The 20,098-nt window shown below is 52.2% G+C and overlaps 10 protein-coding genes across 10 annotated transcripts; 7 read left to right on the plus strand and 3 right to left on the minus strand.

The window, feature by feature from the left end:
- Window positions 1–714: 714 nt before the first annotated feature.
- On the plus strand, window positions 715–1,911 carry P153DRAFT_286473 (kinase-like protein; the record flags this gene model as incomplete). The annotated part of the gene is made up of 4 exons (XM_033663470.1): window positions 715–869; window positions 923–1,197; window positions 1,264–1,487; window positions 1,552–1,911. 4 exons carry the CDS (start codon window positions 715–717, stop codon window positions 1,909–1,911), a joined length of 1,014 nt encoding a protein of 337 aa, XP_033525809.1.
- A 523-nt stretch (window positions 1,912–2,434) lies between these two features.
- Window positions 2,435–3,531, plus strand: P153DRAFT_429727 (histone-fold-containing protein). The gene is made up of 2 exons (XM_033672789.1): window positions 2,435–2,603; window positions 2,672–3,531. Exons 1-2 carry the CDS (start codon window positions 2,511–2,513, stop codon window positions 3,275–3,277), a joined length of 699 nt encoding a protein of 232 aa, XP_033525810.1. The 5' UTR covers window positions 2,435–2,510; the 3' UTR covers window positions 3,278–3,531.
- Window positions 3,402–4,339, minus strand: P153DRAFT_365013 (uncharacterized protein). Its single transcript, XM_033667731.1, has 3 exons — window positions 4,254–4,339; window positions 3,737–4,156; window positions 3,402–3,689 (listed from the first exon to the last, which is right to left on the minus strand). The coding sequence occupies exons 1-3, from the start codon at window positions 4,258–4,260 to the stop codon at window positions 3,634–3,636; spliced, it is 483 nt and encodes a 160-aa protein (XP_033525811.1). The 5' UTR covers window positions 4,261–4,339; the 3' UTR covers window positions 3,402–3,633.
- A 17-nt stretch (window positions 4,340–4,356) lies between these two features.
- P153DRAFT_195285 (uncharacterized protein) lies at window positions 4,357–5,520 on the plus strand. Its single transcript, XM_033662455.1, has 3 exons — window positions 4,357–4,581; window positions 4,629–4,732; window positions 4,785–5,520. Exons 1-3 carry the CDS (start codon window positions 4,519–4,521, stop codon window positions 5,395–5,397), a joined length of 780 nt encoding a protein of 259 aa, XP_033525812.1. The 5' UTR covers window positions 4,357–4,518; the 3' UTR covers window positions 5,398–5,520.
- Window positions 5,521–6,176: 656 nt separating this feature from the next.
- Window positions 6,177–7,210, minus strand: P153DRAFT_286097 (HIT-like protein; the record flags this gene model as incomplete). The annotated part of the gene is made up of 4 exons (XM_033663441.1): window positions 6,177–6,388; window positions 6,629–6,710; window positions 6,808–6,878; window positions 6,943–7,210. Coding segments are annotated over 4 exons (633 nt in total), but the record flags the coding sequence as incomplete, so codon positions are not given.
- Window positions 7,211–8,241: 1,031 nt separating this feature from the next.
- On the minus strand, window positions 8,242–9,911 carry P153DRAFT_355215 (G2/mitotic-specific cyclin CYB1; the record flags this gene model as incomplete). Its single annotated transcript, XM_033666561.1, has 4 exons — window positions 8,242–8,330; window positions 8,380–8,518; window positions 8,569–9,801; window positions 9,900–9,911. 4 exons carry the CDS (start codon window positions 9,909–9,911, stop codon window positions 8,242–8,244), a joined length of 1,473 nt encoding a protein of 490 aa, XP_033525814.1.
- Window positions 9,912–10,728: 817 nt separating this feature from the next.
- On the plus strand, window positions 10,729–11,998 carry P153DRAFT_335708 (ribosomal protein L2; the record flags this gene model as incomplete). Its single annotated transcript, XM_033665667.1, has 3 exons — window positions 10,729–11,719; window positions 11,775–11,848; window positions 11,903–11,998. Exons 1-3 carry the CDS (start codon window positions 10,771–10,773, stop codon window positions 11,996–11,998), a joined length of 1,119 nt encoding a protein of 372 aa, XP_033525815.1. The 5' UTR covers window positions 10,729–10,770.
- Window positions 11,999–12,449: 451 nt separating this feature from the next.
- On the plus strand, window positions 12,450–12,811 carry P153DRAFT_195329 (uncharacterized protein). The gene has a single exon (XM_033662456.1). The coding sequence runs from the start codon at window positions 12,484–12,486 to the stop codon at window positions 12,727–12,729; it is 246 nt and encodes an 81-aa protein (XP_033525816.1). The 5' UTR covers window positions 12,450–12,483; the 3' UTR covers window positions 12,730–12,811.
- Window positions 12,505–16,084, plus strand: P153DRAFT_335712 (binuclear zinc transcription factor). Its single transcript, XM_033665668.1, has 6 exons — window positions 12,505–13,181; window positions 13,237–13,537; window positions 13,587–14,106; window positions 14,159–14,650; window positions 14,701–14,937; window positions 15,046–16,084. Exons 1-6 carry the CDS (start codon window positions 12,893–12,895, stop codon window positions 15,814–15,816), a joined length of 2,610 nt encoding a protein of 869 aa, XP_033525817.1. The 5' UTR covers window positions 12,505–12,892; the 3' UTR covers window positions 15,817–16,084.
- A 341-nt stretch (window positions 16,085–16,425) lies between these two features.
- P153DRAFT_311796 (uncharacterized protein) lies at window positions 16,426–19,737 on the plus strand. The gene is made up of 3 exons (XM_033664821.1): window positions 16,426–16,508; window positions 16,566–19,297; window positions 19,352–19,737. The coding sequence occupies exons 1-3, from the start codon at window positions 16,433–16,435 to the stop codon at window positions 19,448–19,450; spliced, it is 2,907 nt and encodes a 968-aa protein (XP_033525818.1). The 5' UTR covers window positions 16,426–16,432; the 3' UTR covers window positions 19,451–19,737.
- The last annotated feature ends 361 nt before the right edge of the window (window positions 19,738–20,098 follow it).

The following is a 20,098-nucleotide window of genomic DNA, read 5'->3' on the forward strand; positions in this document are numbered from 1 at the left end:
TGAGATTGCAAGTACCCGCAGTTACCCCATATCTCGGAACTGAAGATCGACATACCACACGAACCTTAATCGTGAACAAAACAATGTTGGAAGATTTCGAAACAGTACAAAAGGAACGTGAGAGTGAAGTACCATCACAGTCGACCCCTCCATATCTCGCTTGGACGGCTGATTGCGCAGACGAAGTTCACAAGATCTTGGCAGTCGCTTGAGGCGTCTTTTGCGGACCGACTTGCCAGGGCAGCAATGAAGTTCAGCCGCGACTCGGAGACTGCCTGATGCCCGGTGAGCAGGGTCGGCAAGCACGACTTGAGAAGCAGCAAGTCATAGGTGGAAGGAACGTGGGACCTCGACGACGCCTTCGAAGATTCACGGAGTTGCGCAATCCATTGTGTCGATAAGCGATAAGACGTTAACGAGGAAACCTCCGGCTTTCCGATTAATAACAGCACGTTTAAGAGTGGATTGGTGTATCTAGTGTATCGATTGTGTTAAGTGTCTACGGAGTAGCTTAAGTAAACCCTCGAGTTTAGGGCTACACAGTTACGAGCTACGGACGTAAGAGAGCAAGTTAACTATCCCATGATCCATGTGATTCTATTGGCCAAAATCCGCGGGTTTCATACACCGGATCGTGGGATAGTCACTACGAAGAACCTCTAACTGTGGAGACAACTTCTTCCCTATAGATTCCTGATGCCCAAGTCTCCTCTCATGTTTCTCAATCGTCTAGCTTATCACATATGCCCGATTTCACGTACAGGCATCAGAATGGCATCCACCATCGTAGGCAAATCTGGCCGTGTATACATTCAGCGCGAGGTGCTCCAGAAGCGCAAAGATCCTAAGTTGAACATCTTCAAAGCCGAGTACGTTATACCAATCTCACTCTTAGAGTTTCGCTCAACAAAAGCCATCTTAGATCTCATGACCAGTCTTTCGTCTTCAAGCGCGTGTCCAAACCATTCTATGACCTGTCCTTACGCCTTGCAGCCGATTTTCCCGAATCTCGACGGCTTCGCATGCATGTTGATCTCAACGAGGACGAAAACGTCCTAATCTATCCGTACTACCAACATACCCTGCTTGGACTGCTTCAGGAGGATTCAAAAATCTCTGATGCAGCACGGAAGAAAATCTTGCGGCAGACAGGAGAAGCCATACAAGAACTACATAGCAAGGACTGGATCCATATTGGTACGATCACCAGTCCAAATTTGATCTCCCATTCACGAAATCCTAACTGACAATCGATCTTGGCAGATATCAAGCCCGATAATATACTGGTCAACTGGACTTGCGACGAAGAGGGTACTAAAACAATCACCAACGTTGCTTTAGGTGACTTCGACATCGCCTTTAAGTTGGAAACGGGAGCGCTGCTTCAGACCACTCATGCAGTAGGGAACGCCATATGGCGCAGTCCAGAAGGACAGACCGGGAGAGGTTTGTCTAAGGCATCAGATGTTTACTCATTCGGACTGGTCGTAAGTTCCTCCATGCCATTTTCATGGGTATCATCGAAGAAACCCACGCTAAGCGTTCGCGCAGTGCATATATACCCTCGGGGCTGGGGAAGTGCTACTCATCAACGATTACCAGGACCTCGTCAAGCTTGGCATAAGCCCAGAGCAAGAAATATTAACGCGACACTTCTCTTACTTTGGATCAGCGAACGAGGGCCTTCTCAACCAGATCGCTAGCGAAAAATGGACAAAAGCTCTCAAATTAGCATCTCAAATGGCTGAGTTGGCGGTGCGAGACCAGCCAGAAATGAGATTCGAGGTGTGGGGACAAGAGCTGGGTTCTGAGGTACAGAAGATGATATCGGGAATGATGAAACCTGACCCGACGGCTAGGTCAACGATAAACCAGGTTGTGGCGCATCCGTGGTGGCAGGAGGCTGTTTGACGGACAGCTGAGGTGGCGAGGAGGTTTTATGCGTGTGTCATTTGAGAGCGGATATGATCGTCGAGTTAGTCCCGCACATGTCCTACAGTCAGGTATCCATGCATAGTGCGACTACAAAACAGGGCAAATAGCTACAAAAATCAACATCGCAGCCACATTGCATCCTATCATAATATTATATTTTATTTTTTCTAGTTACCTATACTCTTGGCCTTAGTAAAAGTATTCATTCGTTTACTACTAATACTTTCCAGTGGTACTTTTATAACTTCCGTTGCTCTACTTTACTGTTACTGGAAACTTTAGTATTATTAAATCTTGTTAAAAGAACTCTAATAAAAACTTGAAGTACGTCACTAGTAGTATACCAATTTAGTTGAAGCTTCCAGTTAAGGGATAAAAGTTCAGCCAGACCAGGCGTCTGATTCATGAGATAAATGAGATGCACTCTCGCGCGGAATGCCAAGCCGTCGCGTCAAACGCGGTATCACGCGTCAGAGTCCACCGAATGAGCAAATCATTTCCACCAACATCAGCAACAAAGTCCCAAACAAACATCCATACTACGCTACTAATCGCAAATCACTGGAGAGCACACCATGCCCATAAGAAAAAGCACTGCATCGGCAGTCTCCAACGACGACACCGCCGCCGCCAAACCCACATCCCCAGACGATGGCCTCAGTGTCGAAGTACGCATCTCCGTCCTCCCATTGCAGTTTCCATGCCCCAAATTCAATGCACATCTAACATTGCCCAGGACCTCAACCTTCCGAAATCCATAGTCCAACGCCTCGCAAAAGGCGTCTTACCGCCCAACACGCAAATCCAAAAAGATGCATTACTCGCCATGTCCAAGTCGGCCACCGTCTTCGTAAACTACCTCACCTCGGCGGCAGCCGAGCATGCACAGCGGTCTGGGAAGAAGACCATCATGCCCAAGGACGTCTTCGACGCAATGACGGAGCTGGAATTCGCTGCCATGCTGCCGCGCTTGGAGGCAGAGGTGAACAAGTTCACGAGCATACAGGCGGATAAGAGGAACACGTACCGCAAGAAGGTGCGTGAGGAGAAGAAGAAGGTGACTGGCGAGCCAGGGCCGGAGCAGGAGCCGAAAGGGGACGTGGAGGCTGATGGGAGTCCGAGGGTGAAGCGCGTGAGGAGAGAGAGTGGGGATGAAGGGACAGGGACGGAAGGGGAGGGGGATGGGAATGAGACGAATGTGGATGAGCAGGAGGATGAAGAGGTAGAGGACGACGAGGTGGAGGAAGAAGTGCAAGAGGAGGGGTTGACAGAAGACCTGTTGGAGGAGAAGGAAAATGCTGTGGAGGACGACGAGATGGCGGATGGGGACGAAAGTGATTGAATTTTCTTCCTTGATTAGCGAAACACGATTGCATTGGAAGGCGTTTAGGTTTGGAGGTATGGTGGTAAATATCCGGATAGGATGAGGGAGATCAAGTTCACGATATGTACTTGCGCAGAATTCGATGTTGGAGACGCATTCTGTTCATTCGACTGCATATCATATCCGTTTACGTCCTGGCGATGCTCTGTGCGTACCAACGCTATCAGCCCTCAGTCTTCTTCCACGACCTAACACGTGCTGCCTTGCAACCCTGCCAAAGGTAAGGTATGAAACTTATACCACCCATATCCCTAACGCCAGTTCGCCGTGCTGATGCTTCATCTGCTCCGCGAGTTCCTCGTATCATATCCCGTTCAGCGCCTCGACTTCCCAGCGGAAACGCTTGCATCGAGAGGGTCACCATAGTGATCTACGATAATCAGTCAGTTTCTCACCAAATTCCATGCTCAAACTCACTCTTGATCTGGTGCCCCTTGTCAACGATCTGATCCAGGGCCCTCGCCTCCTCTTCCCGCGCCCTGTTGTTCTTCCACTCGTACCCCGGCTGATCCTCCAGTTTCGACCACTGGTACCCAGTATCTGCATCCTGGTGCGTTCCCACAACTCCAGCTGTCGACGCCGCAGTAGCAACACCTGAGAGAGGCCGCTTACCGTTTGCGTTCACGCCTGATGCGATAGTCGTCCCGATACTGTCATCGCGGGGTAGAATAGCGGGGCCCTGAGAGTTTGGTGGGGAGAGCTCAGATGTAGGGTCCAGCGCATAGGAAGCAGCGTTGTGCGGTGTTGTGGGCTGAGCTTCGTCGGGGAACATTTCGTCATCGTTGGCAGCAAGGTCTACGTCCGGTGACGAGTGCATGGCCGAGTCGCCATCGACGTCTGAAGGAGGAGTTAGTTGGCGGAGTCTCTTTGCCATGGCGGTCGCGTGTGAGTCGCTGGGGTCAGGAGTTGGGGGTTGAGGGTTTGGGGGACTCGCCTGACATGGCTGCGCTCAAGTAAGGGATGGCAGGATTGGGTCTGCGGTGAAGCGGCGGTGAATGCGTTTGTTCAAGCAGACAGCTGCGGGTGGGAGCACTGCTACCTAGTGAACTTGATCGTCATAGCTCCACCCCTGCACCCACTAAATCCAGGGTTCAGCCGCGACACTATTTCGCCCATCTCCATACAGGTTCGAGCCATCTGAACAGAAAACATCACATTTTTCCTGCTGAGACTTCGCGAACACCAACAATTAAGCCACAATGCCACCGAAAAAGACTGCCCTTGCAGACGCGTGGGACGACGACTGGGAGAGTATTGCAGATGTACATATCCGCCTACACATGCAAACGCGCAGGCTCACATGTACCAGAAAGAAGACTCAAAACCCCAAACTCCCCAGCCGGAGCCCAAGCTGTCAAAAGCTGAGCGCAAGGCCCAGCACGTAGAACTGAACCGCCGGCTCTGGGAGTCAGCGTACGTTATTACTTTTAACTTCGCTACTTGATGCTGATAGCTATCTCAACAGGGAGAATCCAGAGCCTAAACTATTCCTCCAAGCTCGTGATAACGTCCCCGTTCTATCAAGCTTCAAGCCCAATGTTACTGTTCTAGCACGCAAGCCTCAGGTGCTCTCGCGAAACAACCCCACCTCTGGCATGGCGGGGCTGAACTTGGACGACGACGACGACAGCGAGGAAGAGCGACGCAAGAAAGCAGAAATAGACTTTGAGGAACGCAAGGCTCGTGCTCAGAAAGAGCGTGCAGAGAAGGAACGTAAATATGCAGAAGCGCGTGAGAGGATATTCGGGTCTCCCGCCGCAGCAGAAGGATCTCGCAGCAACTCGCCAAACAAGGCCACGAGAGGGAAAGGACGGGGCCGCGGTGGACGCGACAGTCAGCCTAGATCTAGTAATGAGCAGTCACCTGCGCCACCTGCGGGTCCAGGACGACAGTTGTTCGACCACTCGTATTCGCCAAAGCCAGGTTCGGTGTACATCCAGAGGAGGGAAGCTGGAACTAGTCGACCAGGCACACCCAGCGAGCAAGAAAGACCAATTCGTCAACCTCAAGGACCTGCGACATCTGGTGGACGTGGCTTTGCATCAAGGGGTGTACATACCCAGGTAGGCCCGTCGTAGTGGACACAGCAGAGCTCTTCCCAAACGAGAGTTTGCGTTCTTGGTGCTTAGGGACGTGTGTCTCTCCGCCTGAAAAAGCTCGAGAACACAACCTCAATCACTCAACAAACATGATGGGCAGAAGGGGTGGGGCGTGTAGAAAGACGCTGAGTCTGGAACACTGTACCTAAGGCTCGAGGCTAAAGTCTTCAAGGCAGGAAAGAGGTTGTCGCCTGCATACAACGCCAAAGCTCCCGCTTTTCACCTCAGCAACAGCTCAACTTTGCTAGCCCCTGCGGCACCTGCGTTCCAGCCCAGTGCTCGAAACATTTGTCAAAAAGCAGAAGCAGAAGCAGATGCGGAGCGAAGACAGATGCGAAGGAGACGTACCGAATATACGCAAGCCTGGATAAGGCAGCAGTCCCAGTCATCAATTGCACAGACAAGTGAGCCAGAGCCAGGCGACCACAACGCCCGCGAGGATGAGCATGAAATTGGCGGCAGAAAGCAAGACGGCGGAGACAGTGGTGTGTGACGTTCAAGGGGATAATCTGGCGCGCATAGAGAGACGGCGACGTATTGAGATCAGTTAGCAATTTGGGAAGGGGCTATCACTAACAGGCACTGGGTCTGACACTTCAAGTAGTGTAGTATCATTAAACAATACTATTAAGGTAGATATCACTGCCACCTCTTGGACTCAACTCGTTTCACGTGCATGATCAAATCTCCAACCCACATACATCATTCAATACAATCGTCTTTCCACCCCCCTTTTCGACTCTCCCCAAGACCCCCATCTACAACTTCGCCTCACCCCCCATCTTCTCCACCTCGTCCCTCAGCACCTTCCGCATCTCGCCCGCTATTCGCATGCCCTCCTCATCGTCCAGGTCGTCCCGCTGCCCACGCCCGAACATGGTCCAGCTCTTGTTTTTGATCTCTGGCATGGTGCCTGGCCGTGGGATGATGTGAAAGTGCACGTGCGGAACAACTTGGGCGGCGCGCGCTCCTATGAGGGGAATGAGCTGTGGCAAAGAAGGATGTGTTGTCTAGGTATCTCGGGAGGGTGTGGATCGATCGATCGAGTGGGGGCCGAGAGGATAGGAGAAGGAGGAGGAGGAGAAAAGGATGAAAGGAAAGAAGAAAATCAGAATGAAAAGGTCACTCGAGAAACAGAGTGACAGTGAAAGAATCGGGAAGAAATGACACTCTTCTTAGAATCAAAGAAAACTTCCCGATCAGAACTCACCGTTGTTCTGCACAATGTTGTAGTCCGTTACGCCTGTAACTCTTGCCACGGTCCTGGCAAGCACCGGTAACCAAAAGCCTAACTTGTCATCAGCTGCAATCCTCACTCCGATCTAACACCTACCCTCTCCAATCTATGAAAGTAGAAGAAGAGGCGGAAGGGGAAGAAAACATACCCACTTCCCGACTATCCACAGCCCCCATATCAGCAACCTTGACTGTATGCTTCCTAGTAGCAACAAGTAAATGCCCTACAAAATCGCATCAGCCTCACCCCAGCCCAACCCCCGCCCTCACAAGAACCCAAAAACTTACCACCTGTCATCGGCAAAATGTCCAAAAAAGCAATAACATGTCTACTCCGCAGCACGACGAAACTACTCGGATCCGTCATCTCAACGCCCTGCTCACTCTCCTCCTCGCCCGGCACACAGCGCGCCAGCCCGTCGCTTTCCCCCTCCCATAAGGCCGGGTCTGCAAATGGATATGCAGCGGCTATGATACAAAAAGGGCACTTGTCGGGCGGGTAGTGCAGATCCAGTTCGTTCATTGGATTGGATGGGGTGCGGGTTGTAAGTGTTGTGTTGGTTCGCCGACTAAATGATTGGTCGACGTGGAATGATATATAGCGGGTGTTGTTTTATTTGGGAAAGTGGACGGGCGATGGATGGATGGGGGGTTGTTTGGTGGAGAGCGTGTCAGACGAAGAGGGTTAGCGTTTCATGTCGCGGACGTGTTGACGTCTCGTGCCGAGGTTGTGGAGGCGCGATGCGATCGATGGCTGGGGACGCGGCGTGAATTTGCGCTTGGTTGGCGTGTCACGTCTCGAGTGACACGTTACGCGAGGAATGACGTACTGAGATGTCGCGACGCGTCGAGTAGAGAAACAAGGTCAGACAGGTTTCAAAGATGCGCTTGTCATTACTACTCGTGGCCACCGATGTTATGCTCAAGTCACATTGGAAAGCGTGTGGCAGAGGACGAGCAGAAATCAAGGACAATGTAAAACATGGAGGAAATAAAATATCGAGAATATGTTTTGAATAACTAGGCATCGCTCAATTCCAATCCGCAAGGAGCGCACATCACACCATTCGTATACACGAGACAACCATTGCCAAAAGCCATAACCACACCTAACCTAGATCCACCAAGGAATAATCTTTCCTATCACACCGTAATGGTATACCGTTTCGCTAGTGCTATGAGCGAGTATCCAGAGCCGCTACTAGAGAAATGGGGGTAAAAGTGTCGTAGAAGAAAATCAAGTATCCGCTATGCGCCGTCCTGATGAGATGACAAAACGCCTTTCGACTCCTTTCCAAGAAAAACAAAACAAGCAAAACCAAAAAGAACACGCATGGATAGCCCCTCAGTAGCCAATTGCATTCCGTATATTAACGCCGATCCGAATGGCAGACCGTAGGGTCAAGATGCAAAGATGAATGGGTCGCTGGACGTAACTAAACGCACCCCTCAAAACCGAAGCAACCACTGTGACAGGCCCACTGATGCCAGAGATGTATGACAAGAGGTTGAATGTAGTGGGGTGGATGGACTTGGCGTGTGGAAGTCAAGGTCAGGTTTGCCCAACAATAAGAGAAGATCTTAGCGCTAGTCTTGGGACTTGGAGGGTTCCTCTGCCAGAACATTACCAAAGCTCGCAACGTAGTCCTTAGCCCACTTGCGGAGATGGATGGATGCTGAATGATGTTAGTAATGGGAAGATTAACGAGATGGAGAGGTGCTGACCTTTGAGGAACTTCTTGCTAGCATATTTCTTAAAGAAAGCCTCGTGCACAACGGGGCTGGATAGGTAGTCGATCATGAGATCCAAAACAGGCTGGATCTCCTCCTCAGTGTAGCCAGCATAGTGCGCGAGAGTGGCATCCTGTGTGCATTAGCAAGATCCTGAAACATGGTGAGTAAAAAGAGTCTTACCCAAGGGCCCTTGTCCAGATACAGGCGAGCCAGGTACATGGCAGCAGCGGCAACCTGACTTGGAGGGTGTGCAAGGAAGCGGTGGTCCAAGCAGCCGATTTCCAACAGGTATTTGCCCAACGTACGGGTCTGGATGTCGTAGTTGTCGGCCTTGGATATCCGGCGGAGGAAGTTCATGGGGTTGGGGTAGCTGAGATCGTAGTTGAGAGCAGCCAGTACGAAGCGCTCTGCACTCAGGATCTCATCCTCTGTAAAGCCATCATCGGCGACGTGACGGAAATTTTGTACATGGGGTGAGAGGACCTCCTCATACTTGGAGGCAATGAACATGGCGGTGACACCCACCAGCTGCAGGCGGTCCAGCTGAACAATCTTGGCAGAAAGGAAACGGTCGATGATGTTGACGGCAAGGAAGAGAGTCTCGGGGAGCAGGCGGAAGCGAGTGTGAACCTCGAGCAACCAGTCGACCAGGATACCACGCATCTTCCATTCGAGCTCGTTCTGGCTATCCATGTAGTCGGGGTTGGCCATGGTGGAGATCTCAAGTTCCTTCAAGTATTCGAAAATCTCGACGACATACTCCGAGACCATCAATGGGTCATCAATGTCTTCCTTATCCAGGTCAAGGTGCTCCTTGGGGACGATTGCCTTTTCGATCTCTTCGACAACCTCGACCTTGGTCTTCTTGACTTTGGTGACCTCGGCCTCAAGAGCCTCCGGCTCTTCTGGCAAGACGTTCTCAACCTCCTCGACCTTCTCTTCCACCAATGCCAATGGTACTTCCTTTCGCTTCTTCGTTGCGGGTGCCGCGATGCCAGAGCCACTACCTGGGCGCTTTTGAGCCGATGAAACGCCGTTCTTGTCTTTGGATGAGAGGGGTGCGGCTTTTGTTGTGGTCCGGGAAGATTTCTGTACTCCAGTGGGCTTTGCTGCTTGTTTTACCAGGCCACCCTTGGTAGCTGTGGGTTTCTTGCCATCCTTTGCATCAGCGCCAGCACCGACTTCCGCCTTTGTGTAATTGCTGACGTCACCAAGAGCAGCACGCTTCCGCGTCTGGGCAGCACCGTTGGCTCCCAGAGCAACGGTCGACTTCTTTGCCTGGAGAGTCTTCTTTGGCACGTCGGCAGCAGTGACATTCGAGCCCAACGTCGCGGCCTTTGCACGCGTCACGCGTGTCGTAGCAGCGTTCTCATCATTCTCGTTGGTGACAGCGCGCTGCCGGAGGGATCTGACCTGTGTAGACGTGTCAGAGAGTCGTAACAGACAAAGAGAAGCCTCTGCTATGACGGTACCCAGATGGGATGTCAGCAGGGCATTGGATGGGGACGTACTGCGGGAGGCATTGCAAGCAATATTAGATATGCTGATCAAGGCTATAAAGGCGTGCGGGTAGATTGATGTGTGTTTAGGGTGATGTGACGTGCGGAGGTCGTGTTATGATGCACTGTTTGGACGTGTCAGCATTCAGTCCCGTTGCAACGCGTAACGGTGGACGGGTGGGGAGCGGAGGCTGACAACACAGGAGCACCGAACACGCCCGACGCGTGCAAGAATCTGGTCAACAGACTCCGGGTCGATGCTCGCGAGTATTGGCGGGCCAGACACGCTATATGGGATGCGGCAGCGATGGTGATGAGACGCGCGGGAGCGAGACGAACCCTTGGAGAGCGGCGGCTGTGGTTGTGAGAGGGACGACGTCAAGTCCGGCTCCAAAAGACACAGGTGAGTTGGCGGAGAGGGCGAGTGGGAGGTGCTGCACCAAGGTGTGTGTTGATGAAAGGAAGTGCAGAGTGGGTTTGTTTTGGCAGGCTCGCTCCCTTAGTCAGCCGGTTGGTGCGAACAACGCGCGACCCTGCGAGGCTGGTAGGTGCACGACCCACGACCGCGCGCGTTGAGATGCTTACCTGCGGGATCGTCGAGTCCTGACGCGAATTGGCTGTCGGTGCGCTGAGATGGGCGCGCTGGAGACGGATGCTGGGCTGATCGAGGCGTCGGGTAAGAGATGCAGAGCAGGTGCGAGCGAGAGAGTGTGGTTTGGTGTCTTGCTCTCTGGCAACGCGAGCATGGCGCTAGCCGCTTGCGTCAAAGTGAGAAATCCCGCTTGGCATCAAATCTGAGGCCAGCCAGGCTCCGTGTGCCATCACGCCAGTGACGCATTGCACCGCCTCTGCCCTTCTCCAGCCCGGGGCGCATCCGCACACGATGCTGCAGCCACGGATATGTCGCTTCCAACCCTCGCGCCTGGGAAGAGCGCTGCTCACCGCCCGCACCTACGCCCAGGCCGTCGAGCAGGTCCCCAAGCCGCCAATCACCCCCACCGTGGCCGCTGCGGGAGGCATCGTACAGACGAAAGACCCCAGAAAGGACAAATTCATCCCCCTGCGCACGTACAAGCCCCGCACCAATGGCCTGCGACATCTCAAGCGGCCGGTGAACGACCACCTGTGGAAAGGGCGGCCGTACATCAAGCTCACCATTGCGAGAAAGGGCCAGCATCTGGGAGGAAGGAACAACACAGGCAGAGTCACAGTGAGACATAGAGGTGGCGGACACAAGAGACGCATACGCATTGTCGACTACAAGCGGTACATTCCAGGAAAACACACCGTGGACAGGATAGAATACGACCCCAACCGCAGCGCACACTTGGCTCTCATCACGCGCATCGAGACTGGAGAGAAATCATACATCGTTGCAGCGGATGGCATGCGGGAAGGCGACGAGATTGAAAGCTACAGGAGCGGCATCCCGAAAGACCTGCTTGCCAGTATGGGCGGTGCTATTGATCCTGGTATGCTGGCTGCCAAGACGGCAGCGCGAGGAAACTGCCTTCCAATTCACATGGTGCCACTCGGTTCGCAGGTCTACAACGTCGGCTCAAAGACACAGGGTGGAGGTGTCTTCTGCCGTAGTGCAGGCACATATGCAACAATCGTGAACAAGGAAGAGGTAGAGAAGGCAAAGGGAACTGAGATCAAGAGTGTCATCATCCGTCTACAAAGCGGGGAGATCCGCAAAGTCAGCTCGGACGCATGCTGCACAATCGGCGTTGCCAGCAACCCTCAATCGCACTTCACATCTCTTGGTAAAGCTGGACGCTCTCGATGGCTGGGAAGGCGTCCGGAAGTTCGTGGTCTTGCCATGAACGCAGGTTAGTGCTCGAAGCTGTCTGCCCGTATACTCGACGCCAAGCTAACAATGTGAAGCTGATCATCCCCACGGTGGTGGTCGTGGTAAATCGAAGGGTAACGTGCACCCCGTCAGTCCCTGGGGAACTCCGGTGAGTACTACAAATCCGTAAGACAAAGAGGTTCGTTTTCTAACCCACATATAGGCCAAGGGAGGTTACAAGACAAGATATAAGAGAAACAAGCACACGTTCCTGGTCCAGGATCGACCACGCAACCAGGGCAAACGCAGGCCGAGGTAGAGCAGAGAAGCACCTCGTGTATAAACATATCTCTGATCCAAGCTGTACCATAACTCGCATAAATACAAACTGCTTGTTACCCTCGAATATGTGCCACACGAACCTAGCCTATTTGCGGTTCTCAATCATCACCTATGAGGTGAAATTCGCGCTCCAATGGGGCTGCTGAACACCGTGAGAGTCATGATTGGATACTACACTAAGACCCTGCTTTAGAACACATGCATTCCGAAACTGGTTCGATGACACCGTCAATATGCTATCTTGGTAGCTTCGAGTGCTACCCCACGGTTGCTTCCCAACAAAATAATGTTTTTACAATATGTATAATGATTTCAAGTGAATACTTAAAGCGAACAGACCAAAAGTTGATTGGCCTGCCATTACTCTGTTTCAATAGGGTTGTCCATCTGCCACTTCATCGGTATTAGATGTTGCGGTAACTCCGACACTTGCATCCGAGATAATTCGTCCCGCACCTCCAGATGCATGCAAGACACGCGCCACAAGGAACGCGCGTGGCAGGTGAAGCTGCACCTAGACCACGAAACACAAGAGGGCGCAGCTTTGGCTATGAATCTCCTCGTCCACTGATAGGCACTGTTTGGTTCTCGTTTTTGACACATACATTACAGTTACGCCTGACCCATGCTGGTCGCGTCGTCAGATGGATGCCTAATTTCTCGGTCACCAACAGAGTTCAGCTCCACTTCCATGCGCTCATACTCTGATGTTAAAACTACGATTATCTCAATAAACACTCGGACCTCAGGATCTGCCTGGCAATCCCTCTAGCGATCACACTACTCCATCATCCCGATCTGCTTACGCGAGGCGCATTGGCCTGCCTTCAACATTCATCTCGAACCCAAGGCCGCGAACTAGTTGATCAAGATGCCTTCAGGGGGGTCTGAATCGCCAGATGAGAGCTTCTTCAACGACCTTACTCAATCAACTCTGGAGTCGAACACTACCAATGACCGAGAGATGCAACAAGAAGACAGCACGACCAAACCCAAAAGAATAGCTTGCGTTTTATGTCGAAAGAGGAAGTTACGATGCGATGGCGCTCGACCGACATGCGCAACTTGCAATAGGTTATCTCATACATGCGCCTATGACGAAGTGCGAAAGAAGAGCGGTCCAAAGAGGGGTTACGTGAAGCTGCTTGAACAACGACTACGTGAGTTGGTGTGTTGTCTTGCCCATAAATATCCCCGCTGACATACATCCTACAGAGCAAGTAGAGACGCTTCTGAAGACCCAAGATGTACCTGATCAGAGCAAAGACGCCCCCCGCCAGGACCCCGCGTCCGCATATGTCGCGAACACCATTCAACAAGCGTTGCCGAACTCAAACGATTACCCAAATGGCACAGATAAAGCTCCAGGACCTTTCTCGGGGGCGGACACATCACGAGCTGGGTCATTTCAAGCTGGTGATACAACCACGAATACCGGTGAACAATATTTCCCATGGGAGATGATAAGTCTAGGCTTAGAGGAACCAATGCCACCTCAGGATGTCATGGATGATCTGTGAGTAATGGCATTGTGCTTGTATGGAGTTCGACTAACACATTGGCAGATACCAGATTTACTTCGCCAAGATACACCCCTCGGCGCCTATCATCCACAGACCACGCTTCCTGGCTGCATTGAACCTTGCGCCTCACATGCGCCCGCCGATCTGTCTACGCTACATCATGTGGACTATGGCAGCCTCTGCTACGGACAAGTATGCGGGCATGCAGGATCATTTCTATCAACGTGCGAGAAAGTACGCTCAGATGGACGAGATGAAGGGTCATGGAGAATCAACAATCAGCGTTGCACATTGCCAGGCGTGGAGTCTGATATGTCAGTATGAGTTTAAGCAAATGTACTTCCCCAGAGCGTGGCTGTCAGCAGGAAGAGGAGTGAGACTGGCGCAGATGATGCAACTTCATCGTCTAGACGGAGTGGGGCTTGATGTCAAACAATGCATTTGCCCACCAAAAGACTGGACGGAACGAGAAGAGCGCAGACGAACGTTTTGGTTTGCCTTTTGCATCGATCGATACGCTAGTATTGGCACTGGATGGCCCATGATCATCGATGAACGAGATGTTCGTAACTGTGTTTCTATGCTACGATGAAGGGATGCTGACTTTTCTCCAGATCCTGACCAACCTTCCGGCGAGCGACGATGCGTTTGACAAAAGCAAACCGGCGCCCACAGGATCCTTGGACCAAGTACTGAGTCCGAACGGCGCAGCAAACCTCCAACCATTCGGTGCTATCGTTTTGAGTGCGGCGATGTTTGGCCGAAACCTTCTACACCTTCACCGACCTGGGCCAGATGATCGTGATGAGGATCTCAATGGCGAATTCTGGAACCGACACCGTAATATTGAACAGATACTTCTGCAAACTTCGCTGGGTCTTCCTGACCACCTACGTTTACCGTCTGCCGTGTCGAATCCTAACGTCGTTTTCGCGAACATGTGCATTCACACTTCAGTCATCTGTTTACACCAGGCTGCAATCTTCAAAGTGGATAAGCATCAACTACCGGTTCATGTCAGCAACGAGAGTAAGACTCGATGCGTTACCGCCGCAGCCGAAATAGCATCTATCATGCGCATGGTTAGCCACATGGACCTGAGCGCAGTAGGTGAACCATGGTTTGTCTTCTAGAGAATTTGAACTGACCTGAATAGTTGAATCCTTTCATCTCCTTCAGCGTCTACGTGGCAGCAAGAGTGTTCGTCCAATATTTGAAGACTCGACCGAATGACCAGCAAATGATATCCACATTGCAGTTCCTTCTACAAGCGATGCAAGCTCTCCGCCGAAAGAATCCACTCACGGAATCATTTTTGGCGCAGTTGGACCTCGATCTCGAGAGTGCTGGCATAGAGGGCTTGCAGAGACCATATCTGCCTCCAAACCCGATGGTGAGCGACCCCAAAGAGAGCATCTGAAGTGCATTCAGAATTCCAAGCAAAAGTGCAATGCACAACTCCAAGTGTGTGCCGGTCTCCATGCTAACTATGTCTTCACAGGCAACCACCATTCCTGCCAATTACGACGCAGTCGAGTGCAGTTCCATCTTCACGGTTCGGGAAACACAAAACCCGAACGCGCCAATCAATCAATTCAACAACGGTAATCCTGTCCCTCGCAGTCCAGACTCAATGGCACAGTTAGCCAGTGCCCAGCCGGGACCGCCGCCATTCTATCTCTCAAAAGTCAACATAGATATGAATACCCTCGATACAACTTACGTCCCTTCACAGCCTGGTCAGCAAGGAACTGTTCCCCAAACCAGCTCTATGGGCTCAAACAGATTTCATTCCGTGGCATTCGGTTTCAACGACACGACCGATATGGACATGTTAGCCGATCGAAGTAGTGACCAACCCAGCCCATCTACAATCAACTCTCAGTCTAAAGGCGGCTCAACGTCGCATTCGTCTTATTCTCCTGGTCAACAAACCGAACATCATCTCCCCTATCGAGCGTCTCCGAGGCCTGCATCAGGCCAATTACACGCTACCTCACAACCTACCGCTACAAATTCATATCAAGATTTCTCGTCCAGTGAAGCGGTGTTTGCAAACGCATTCAGTATGCCAGGCAATACAAATGAGATCTTTCCAAATACAGAATTTCCAGTGGGAATGGGGAGCGATTGGGAATTTAATGCTATGAGCGCGGGCACTGGGATGACGCCTATGTCTAATGCGACGTGGGAGCAGATGATGCAGAATGTTAATATGGGATGGGACGGACTTACTATGCCTCCTGAAGAGCAGCAGTCTCATACGGGGTGAGTGTTATGATTTAGACAGATGGGCAGGATATTACATTTGGTTCATGAGCAAGATACCCAATTTCCCTTTATCGGACTTTAGAGTATGTATTTTCGACGGATTCCACCACTCTGGTCTTGGTTTCGAGGCATGTACATTGTGAAACAGTGTAAAAGACTATTTTGGTTCATTGGGTGGGCATGGATCGAGCTTGATATCGTCACCACTTGTGTACAATAATTTCTAAGAACTTACTCGCACACTTGCAGCCTAACTAAACCTCTACGTCGTGGGACGAATCCCTGCTTAATTCTAACAGTTATGATTCTCGCAAGGTTGATTTTGGCCAGGTTGTGCACCTACCGTGGTGGAGATCTGGGGTGAGCTGGCTAATGCAGGGATGCTCCTAGACCGCCTTGGTATCCCATGGCAACGAATTGCAAGCTCGCAACTACGACATCACCGCTTCTCTGCAAGGTAATATCGTGCAGTTCCTGCTCATTCGTTGGAGCGCTACCTGCTTTCACTTGTAGATCTAGTCACGGTATTCAATTTCGCAGTCTTTCGTCGCTGTTGAAAGCGCAGGCAGGACCGTAAACACACCCACCCACGCATACACACACAACGTACCTTCTCAATGTCCCGGCCAGGAGAGATGGAAAGGGAAGGTGCTTTGTCACCTGGCCCAGCATACTATTCTCCGCAGCAAATGAGTACGGAAGGAACACCCAATGCAATCTCAACGCAGGGCACTAATCCATGGCGTTTAGAGAACTATCTTCAAGACCTGCGCACTAATCGCCCTGCTCGTCCCACGGGTTCTCGTCCCCCGCCTGCACACTTCAACACATGGTCTAGCAGAACAAACGTCAGGCTGTCGGTCGACTCTTCCGTACCGCTCCTACAGAACCCTCTTAAAGAGGCCACCGTCGACGTCGATGCCCGCCCCCACACTGCCAATGCGCCGAAGCTACATCGCCGAGGGATGTCGACCACGAACATAGACGAGATCGCAGCAGGTCGGGGTCGCTCCCTTGTCCAGCCACCACGGAGCCGAGATCTGTCTACTTCTCGCGAACGGACGCCGAGCGGAGAGGGCGAGCGGCGCCAGACAGGGAAAGATGAAGTGAGCGCCGTGCAAATAGCAATAGAGAGCTTAGAAATCAAGGCCGAGGAGAAGCTGTTCGAGTCTGCGCGCGATGAAGCTGCTCAGCTGGTCTGGAAGCACCAACACCCGAACGCACCTGAGGTCAGCCCTCATGCGCCGTATGCCTACCCTGGCCTGGAGAAGAAGAAGGACGGTGCTCCAAGGAGTCGGAGCGTGGAGCCCAAGGATCAGGACCAGGATCAGGACCTCCAACGTGCCAATTCGAAGCTGAGGAAACGGCATTCTATGAGCAGCGCGGCGTCGGGCAGCAGGAGCAGCAGTTTACAGAGCAACGGAGGGGGAGATGCAACTGGTTCAGACTCGTCTGTGCCTGGCATCGCAGGATTCAGCACGGCCCCTACCAAGGGAAGCTTTGACAGTGCTGTCAAGGTAGAAAAGCAATCGGCTCTTGCGAAGGCGGCGTCTGATCTCCCAGACTTGAAGAATCGACGAAAGAGCAGTGGTTCCAGACGGAAAGCCAGTGGAAGTCTGTTCCAGAACCCCAACGACCAAATCTACGAGGAGCCTGAAGAGGACTTACCCCCTGCTCCTGCTCCTACGCCAGTCATCGAAACCCCTAAACCAGAAAAGCTACCACTAGGGGTGAGACGCAACCCGTTCCTGCGATTCCAGTCGATCAAAGGCAATCCCATGACGAGATCAAACACGGATCCTATCGTTGATATGAAGAAGTTCGATATCTTTGAGCTTCACAACAACGCGCCAACTCGTTCGCACAATGCTGCATATACGCTGAATCCCACCGTGTCCAAGCCAGACAATGACGTCAAAGAAAACGAAGCTGAGGTGAAGATGAAGGATGGCAAGGAGATTCGAAGTGACGAACTCCGCGCTGCTACCGGCTTTCGTCTCAAGGACCGGAGCCCGAAGTTGCCTACTCCTACTGCGGTGTCCGACGCCCCTGGCAGACCCATCGTTTCTTTCCAGAAAGGGTGGAACGAGGTCGAGCTCAAAGAAGAGATATCCACTCTGCCAGAACCGACGCCGCGGCCTGTGAACAGGTTGACTGCTGGTCCTCGTTCACTTTTCAAGTCTGCTACTTCTCCTGCCGTACCGACCATGAACAGTTTGGAAAATTCGTCCAGCAAAGTCAGGGCTGCGTCCCCAAGTCCCTTCTCATCGGGTGGCTTTCGTCCAAGTTCGCCGGCTCCTCCTACAAGAGTCAATCGGACAGAGGTGCCTGTCATTAACATCCAAGAGGATGCGCCAATAAGACCGCTCTCCAGTGCCGGTTGGTCGAGGAAAGTCAACACTCCACCGCCTGCCGCGCCATCTGTACCAACAATAAACGTTCACCAATCCCCTTCGACACGCTCTAAACCAGCTCCAGCGCCTCCCATACCTACGATTTCAGTCTCAGAGACACCTTCGATCGCGGTCAGCGCCCCCAGCCGCCGCGGCTCAAGCGTGAAGCCGCCATCGACAGGATTCACACAACCTATTCCCACCATCTCTGTTAGCGAGACTCCCGCACCCAACAGGAACCGGCATGTTAAGACGCCTTCTATCACAGTCACACCCGATATCCCCATGATTTCAGTGAACGAATCACCAGCACCTTCTCGAGGATCCAAGGTCAATGCACCTTCGATTTCAGTAACCCCTTCAGTGCCATCCATCACTGTGGGTGGATCGTCTGGCCCGACACGTCCACGTCCACTGCCAGACCCCAAGCTGTATGCTTCAAAGTCCTTTGGTCCCCAAGTTAGCACCAACACCCGTCAGCACTGGACGCCAACAACAGTCCGTACAGGTGCTCTTTGCACGCAATGCTCATTGCCTATCGCGGGTCGCATTGTCTCAGCAGCCGGTTTACGGTTCCATCCAGAGTGCTTCGCTTGTTACCAATGCGGCGAAAAGCTCGAATGCGTAGCCTTCTATCCTGAGCCCGATAACAAACACTTCGACCGCGTAGCCCGCATCCGAGCCCGCCAGCATGGTGCAGACCTCGAGTTCCTTCCGACGCACCCTACTCCGCAGGACATGATGCGCTTAGAGGATGAAGATGGTGTCGACGAAGCTAAGCGTTTCTTCTGCCATCTCGACTTCCATGAGATGTTCTCGCCGCGCTGCAAATCCTGCAAGACGCCCATCGAGGGCGAAGTCATTGTTGCGTGTGGCGCTGAGTGGCACGCTGGACACTTTTTCTGCGCGCAGTGTGGCGATCCATTTGATTCCTCGACGCCGTTTGTGGAGAAGGAGGGGTATGCGTGGTGTGTTGGATGCCATACAAATCGGTATAGCACGAAATGCAAGGGCTGTCGAAAACCGGTGACGGATACAGTGGTGAAGGCGCTCGGGGCGGAGTGGCATATTGGGTGCTTTTGCTGTGTGGTAAGTCTTTCTCGATTGAATTGTTCTGGTAACATGGTATTAACAAGAATCTAGATATGTTCTGGACCTTTCGACGACGGAAGGTACTTCCTTCGAGGTGAATCTCAGGATCCTGTCTGTGTGAAATGTGAGGAGAGGCGGCTGAAAGCTTGATCGTCGCCTGTCTAGCAGTGCCTATCCTTGAGGTATTTTTGAACAGAGGCTGCTTGGATGTAAGGCAGGGTTCTGTTGGTTTTGACATGCTTGTATACGATGAGAACGAAAAGCACGAGGTGTTAGTTGGGAGTTTCTGTTGCACTTGGATATTACATGTAGCGTAGATCGAAATTGGGTAGCATGGCGCTGGTCGGTGTTTGGTGTTTCGGACAGCATAGGTACACGGTAGCAACGAATGATTGGCGTAGAAGCCTCAGAACCAAGATGCGCCGTTCTCAATAACAATAGATCGAATTTAAGATTTATTACCAGATCTGGAGAGGACGGAGCAAGCTATCTACATAGAGACGTCATGCCCGTGCGTCCGTCTCTCAGCCAACGCACAGGCAACACGGCTGAGCGGGCTGGGCACACGGTCAGCAACGCGCTGGGGATCACCTAAGCTACGCAGTTGACGTCTTTGACACTGCTACCAACAAACTCACCTGCTTGCTTTTACCCAGCGCTGCTTTTGCATTCACATTGTAAGACGTCAATTGGTTCTCACACCACCGTCGCTGACATTTGTTCCGAAGCTTCCTGTCGACAGCTCACCCAGCGACCCGAGACAAGACAGCAAAGCCCAGCCCTCGTCGGTCCATTGCG

Source organism: Dothidotthia symphoricarpi (assembly GCF_010015815.1).
Source record: "Dothidotthia symphoricarpi CBS 119687 unplaced genomic scaffold P153scaffold_6, whole genome shotgun sequence".
Taxonomy (NCBI): domain Eukaryota; kingdom Fungi; phylum Ascomycota; class Dothideomycetes; order Pleosporales; family Dothidotthiaceae; genus Dothidotthia; species Dothidotthia symphoricarpi.

Bases quoted from the DNA above. Each gene is read 5' to 3' on its own strand.
- P153DRAFT_429727 (XM_033672789.1), top strand. From the start codon at position 2,511: ATGCCCATAAGAAAAAGCACTGCATCGGCAGTCTCCAACGACGACACC. The intron at 2,604-2,671 runs GTACGCATCTCC...AACATTGCCCAG, and splicing joins ACGATGGCCTCAGTGTCGAA to GACCTCAACCTTCCGAAATC.
- P153DRAFT_365013 (XM_033667731.1), bottom strand. The intron at 3,690-3,736 runs GTGAGTTTGAGC...TGATTATCGTAG, and splicing joins CAAGGGGCACCAGATCAAGA to ATCACTATGGTGACCCTCTC.
- P153DRAFT_195285 (XM_033662455.1), top strand. From the start codon at position 4,519: ATGCCACCGAAAAAGACTGCCCTTGCAGACGCGTGGGACGACGACTGG. The intron at 4,582-4,628 runs GTACATATCCGC...CACATGTACCAG, and splicing joins ACTGGGAGAGTATTGCAGAT to AAAGAAGACTCAAAACCCCA. The intron at 4,733-4,784 runs GTACGTTATTAC...CTATCTCAACAG, and splicing joins CGCCGGCTCTGGGAGTCAGC to GGAGAATCCAGAGCCTAAAC.
- P153DRAFT_195329 (XM_033662456.1), top strand. From the start codon at position 12,484: ATGCATGCAAGACACGCGCCACAAGGAACGCGCGTGGCAGGTGAAGCT.
- P153DRAFT_335712 (XM_033665668.1), top strand. From the start codon at position 12,893: ATGCCTTCAGGGGGGTCTGAATCGCCAGATGAGAGCTTCTTCAACGAC. The intron at 14,107-14,158 runs GTTCGTAACTGT...ACTTTTCTCCAG, and splicing joins TGATCATCGATGAACGAGAT to ATCCTGACCAACCTTCCGGC. The intron at 14,938-15,045 runs GTGAGCGACCCC...ATGTCTTCACAG, and splicing joins ATCTGCCTCCAAACCCGATG to GCAACCACCATTCCTGCCAA.
- P153DRAFT_311796 (XM_033664821.1), top strand. From the start codon at position 16,433: ATGTCCCGGCCAGGAGAGATGGAAAGGGAAGGTGCTTTGTCACCTGGC. The intron at 16,509-16,565 runs GTACGGAAGGAA...CATGGCGTTTAG, and splicing joins CTATTCTCCGCAGCAAATGA to AGAACTATCTTCAAGACCTG. The intron at 19,298-19,351 runs GTAAGTCTTTCT...ACAAGAATCTAG, and splicing joins TTGGGTGCTTTTGCTGTGTG to ATATGTTCTGGACCTTTCGA.